This window comes from Barbus barbus (genome assembly GCF_936440315.1).
Source record: "Barbus barbus genome assembly, chromosome: 4".
Classification (NCBI taxonomy): domain Eukaryota; kingdom Metazoa; phylum Chordata; class Actinopteri; order Cypriniformes; family Cyprinidae; genus Barbus; species Barbus barbus.
In genome coordinates, this window is record NC_136732.1 from 1,084,981 (window position 1) to 1,090,426 (window position 5,446).

Here is a 5,446-nt window from a genome sequence, read left to right on the forward strand (position 1 = left end):
AAGAATAAACACCAACCTGTTTGTTGTTCAGTATCTTCAGTGTGTTTGATTCTGCAGGGCGCTGGATCTCTCAGGTTGCAGACTGATGCAAAACATATTCAAGGTTGCAACTGGTGCAAAACAACATCACTATCTCCTGAGAAAGAACAACGAGTCTAGGACATTGACCTACATCTTGACGTTGATAAGTACTGGGTGCAGAATTCTGGCACAATACACTTATTTACGAAACCTCAGAGATGTTGCAGAGTAAGGATTTCATCTTTTGGTAACTGAAACAAGTGCACCCAACTGGGAGGGGGAGCAAGTCTGGCCAACCTGCTTTCTCTCTCACTGGGGTATGTCACTGAGTTTGCAGTAAAATGTTACATATAACTGAATACAATTAGGTAATGTCACACTGTTTTATTCTCAGCACACAGAATACTGATGTTTCACTGTCATCTGCTTTGTTCCACAGACTTGGCCACAAGTAAAAAGTGAAAGAGTGACATGATGTGTAGCCAAGTATGATGTCCCATACACTTTCCAAAAACAATTGTAGCTCTTTAAACAAGTTTTAGACAAAACATTTTGTTCCATTTTTTTCTAAACACAGTAAACAATACTCTATAATACATAATACTGCACTCGTGATATCTCAATTACCCGTAAATTGGTCTCAGCTACAGTAGATCAGGAACATTTACTGAGTTGTTTACACAGCTATAAAAATGAACTATATACCTGTGAATTCACAGAGCAAACAAACTTCAAGCATCATCATTGTTAATACTGCCTAAAGATGCTGAAATATTAGCTGTAACACATCTGATATGATGCTGTGATCTTCATCATGATGGTTATTTTGAAGCACACTGTGTGTGTTAGTCGTGTCATGAAGAGTGTGTGTGTTTCTCCATGATGAGGTGTCTTTCAGTCTGGATGATGACCTGTAATTCAGTGCGATTATTACTCATATTACTGGGCTTGATTATTCAGTAATTCATTATAATGACTGATCACACAGAAATAAGGTTATCAGAATGGAATGTAAACTTACGGTCATTAATGTAGTACTGGGATCTCATCTATCAAAATAAAAAGAGTAATTAATTTAAAAATAACATGCCATGACGTGTATAGTGTGTTGTTGTGTAACTGGAATTGGTTGGTATGTCAATGGTTGACCTGTTGATGTTGACTTGTAGTAAATGAATCCAGCAGCCGCTACGAGGATCCCCAGCATCAGTCCAGCAGCTCCAGCAGTGAATAACAGCGGTGTATTCCACTCAAACTCAGGCAGAGGAGGGTCTGTGAGGAACACACATCACATCATTTACGGTCACATATACACTTTGTGTTTTTTTGTTTAGCAGGTTGAGTTTCCATATTTGCTCTTATTGTGTAATGAATGCTATATTGCTATGTCAGAGTCCTCTCTCTTACTCCAGTCATAGATCATGGGTTTCTGGAAGCCGGCGTGCTCCACCATACAGGAGATCTTCTCTCCAGCTCTGGGAGTGTACTCCAGCTCAGTGTGACTCTGGTGGTACCAGTCTCCGTTAGGCATCTTCTCAGTCGAGGTCACGTCAGAAGTCACCACTACACCGTCTCTCAGCCAGGACACGTTGATTTTCTCAGGGTAGAAGTCATACGCACTGCACATCAGCAGCGATGGATGTCTGCTGTCTCCCTGCTTCACTAAACTCAGCTTCACAGCTGGAGCCACTGAACCAGGAAGAGCCACAGTTACATCTTACAATATATATTACAATTACACAATTTAAAAATGTGCTTGATATTAGCTAAATATTTTCCTTTAAAAATGATATTGCTGTTTAAAACAAGAGTCCTGAGTCACATACCTGCTTTATCATGGATAGCTGTTTTGTACCGTTCTGCATTATATCTGCAGAATGTATCAACCTCAGCCTTTAATTGCTGTAAGTACGCTGGATTTTTGTTAAAGTTCTCTGCCATCTTTACACCAACCTCAGTAAACCCCACAAACTTCCCCACAGTGCTGTTGTACTGTATGTCCAGATACTTATTGAAGGAATAGTCAATCAATAACACCATGTCACTGAAATCACTGGAGCTGTAGATGCATTGTGACCAAAGGTAATTATAATATCCATTAGCTGAAAAACAATAAAACAAAAACACAAGCACTTGAACACAGTCAGTTGCTGTTATTAATAGAATGTCCTTTATAAAACATCATGTCATGTTCATATTATTATATTCAGAGCCAGCCCAAGGCATACGCAAATTAAGTGGCTGCTTAGGGCCCCCAAGAGTAGCCTACATGAAATGACAGTTTTTAATTTGTGATATATTAGGTCAATGGACAGTGGTAATTATACGAAAGCGCAATATTAAATAATGTATACATATTTGATTATTTCCATAGCGACGTGTTATGCAGGCACAATAATGTTGATAATATGAGCTGGACGCTGCCGTGAGGATCTGTCAGATTAACATCACGTTAATTAACCTATTTCTCCCGAAATACATGAAAGTAAGTGGCAGCTGGGAGAAAAACAGAGCAAACTTTATAGTAACCTACACAATGTGTATTTGATAGGAATAATTATTGCCGCTTATTAATATAGGAATAATATTGCAGCTTTCCATAGAAATCAGTGTGTTGCCTATTTAACAAACTAAATGTCTTTTTTACTTAATTGAAGTGTTTTTAAATGTCTGAAACCTAAAATAAACTTTATTTGGTTGAAAACACTGAACAGTTATGAAATATGAAAAGCACTGAGTGTTAAATACTTCTACTTTACTACATTGGAGGGTCCACTAACAGAACCATCATAACTAACAGCTTTTAAGAAGATGTTGCTGTTCAATCTTACCAACACTGTTAAATACCAAAAACACCAATATATCCACACCACCACTACTACTGTAATAATGCTCATTTCTTCAGTGTCTGTTAGTACAGCCCATTCCTCTCACCTGCGCCGGTGAATACAGACAGCAGGAGAATGTGATGGAAACCCCAGAGCTTTGGCAGAGACATGTTCACTCGCTCTATCACAACTGAGAGCAGATCACAACTGTTCATGATGAAGAGAGGAGGGTCTAAAACCACTGTCCAATCAGACACTGTTTGCTGATGTGTCATGTGTTGCTAAGCCATATCCCACTTTCATTTTATAATCACACTTCAAAAATGTAAATAATGGTAAACTCGGAAAACTCAATGTCCTTTTTACTTTCATTCCTGGAAAACCCTGCAAGAACAACCTCTCCAGTTTTAGAGGACACAAACACTTTATATTTTTTTAACTGTCATTATTAAATCATTAAACTGTGACCAAGAAAGGGTCCTAGAGGAACATTTATTTGTCTGGGAACCACATTGGTAGCTAGTTCCTATAACTGAGTTTCTAGAACTACTCAGGCTGTGTTCCACTTCCCGTTTAGACACGCAACTTCCCCTAAGCACTTCCTCTCAGGTGAATCCTGCTGCCATTCTGAAGCATGTTTCACTTCATTAAATGTAACAAGGGACGTTTGTATGGACTGAGACTGAGAGAGCACACTGCAGGCCGCTCCATAGACCACAATGCAACTTGATTCTGACATCACAACAGATAGTGTTTAATTTACCCACAACCCAAACAACTCTAAAATACATTATTTTCTTAAATACTTTAAACAGCCCAAAAATACCTATTAGGGATGGTAATATTCACAGAATGGCATCGGTGCATCAGCATAAAAGTTAACGATTCAATGGACTGATTTACACAAGTTTGCATCAGCATCTGTATCGCAACACTTTGTTTTTAACACTGCATCGGTAAAACCTAGTTTATTTATATGTAATTATTATACAATATATTCTGTGTACAGATTGATTTCTCCGCTCTAAGGCCCTGTCCACAGCTTTTTCTACGTGGTTTGGCCGTTCTTCCTCACGCAAACTCAGCACCAGGTCACTGAAACCGAACATGTTTGAAAACTCCTGCCAGGGTGAACATTTTCAAAAACTCCGGTTGCAGTATTATTGTGTAGATTTTGGCTTGTGCTGCTTTATATCACTGTAAAATACCCTTCTCAGTCCCTGCACGCTTTATTTCTAACACTTTTTTATATGGAAATTTCTGTATGCAAAGAATATATATGCAAAGAAGAAAACAAAGGTGATTTTTTCGCCCCCTGCTTTATAATTGTTACAGAATCAGACTCAGACAGAGAATCGGATTAACAACAGGCATTTATTTTAGGTGCAGCAGAGCAATGGTGACTGAGGAAGGCGAGTATGAGATCCAATACACCAGATGATGTAGATGAGAAGATGATATGAGGTCTTTGCCTTGACAGGATGACTTGGAACAAGGATGAGAGCACACACCTCACACAGGCTGAGTAGCAGACTTCTGGAGCAGACAGACTGTGGAAGAGAGAACACAAGGAGTAAGTATACCAGGAGGTAAGTAGCAGATAAGTCGCTGTGATATCAAGAGCAGTCCACTTCATAGAAACGAGACCAGATAGTGAGTTCTTCTTCTTCAGTGAATTTTATTGGCAGCTTGCAATCTTTGTGCATTACCGCCATCCACTGGATTGAGGTGTGATCACATTGGGAAGTCATAAATAAATGTATAAAAAAAAAAAAAAAAAAATTAAATTGGACTAAAGTATTCTTGCTAGCTGTGTTTCCTTTAGAAACTCGATCACTGCTTTGGTTGTAGACTGTATCTCTGTATCTTTTTTATGTATCTCTCTCTCTTCAGAGTACTGCCTACATGTCAGAAGTACATGCTTCACGGTTTCTGTTTCCGTACAATATGAGCACATTCCTGTCTCATGTTTCCCTATTGTGTGTAAGCCGCTGTTCAGTCCTGTATGTCCTAACCTTAGCCTGGTGAACCAGGTTTCCTCCTGTCGTGAAAGTGAGCTGATCATTTTAACTGTACATTCTGTTGAATACTATATAAATGCCTACCTTTTTCCCCCTTATCCCATTTATCCCGTTTATGAATACCATCTTTAATTATTGTTTTCAATTCTGATTTGCTGAGTGTAACCTGTACTTCTACTTGTTCTGCTTTAAGTGCTTCTTTTGCCAACTCGTCTGCCCTCTCATTGCCCTCAATACCTGTGTGTGCTGGAACCCAAGTGAACTGTAATATTAACTTCTGTTGAGTTATCCTGAAAATCATCTGATGAACTTCATCTAACAGATCCTGCATGCAGATTTCCCAGTCTGGATGCTAGTAAGGGAAGACATAGAGTCTGAACAAATAACAGATTTATATGGCTTCACTTCTTCTACCCACTGTAATGCCATTATGATGGCCATCATCTCTGCAGAGAAGACTGATAGGTGGTTTGATGTTCTTTTTTGTATTATAACTTTATATTTAGGAATGTATATAGCCACCCCCGTTTTACCTGCTGGTTCTTTGGATGCATCTGTAAATATTTGTACTGTCAT

General features: G+C 38.8%; 1 protein-coding gene across 1 annotated transcript; it reads right to left on the minus strand.

The window, feature by feature from the left end:
• Positions 1–390: 390 nt before the first annotated feature.
• Positions 391–3,041, minus strand: LOC306868693 (H-2 class II histocompatibility antigen, E-S beta chain-like). The gene is made up of 6 exons (XM_079414983.1): positions 2,956–3,041; positions 1,848–2,123; positions 1,429–1,710; positions 1,171–1,293; positions 1,043–1,070; positions 391–932 (listed from the first exon to the last, which is right to left on the minus strand). Exons 1-5 carry the CDS (start codon positions 3,017–3,019, stop codon positions 1,048–1,050), a joined length of 768 nt encoding a protein of 255 aa, XP_079271109.1. The 5' UTR covers positions 3,020–3,041; the 3' UTR covers positions 391–932; positions 1,043–1,047.
• Positions 3,042–5,446: the final 2,405 nt, after the last annotated feature.

Coding starts and splice junctions, on each gene's coding strand:
- LOC306868693 (XM_079414983.1), bottom strand. CDS start 3,019: ATGTCTCTGCCAAAGCTCTGGGGTTTCCATCACATTCTCCTGCTGTCT. Junction 1,711..1,847: donor AGCTATCCATGATAAAGCAG/GTATGTGACTCA, acceptor TTCCTGGTTCAG/TGGCTCCAGCTGTGAAGCTG. Junction 1,294..1,428: donor ACCCATGATCTATGACTGGA/GTAAGAGAGAGG, acceptor TGTTCCTCACAG/ACCCTCCTCTGCCTGAGTTT.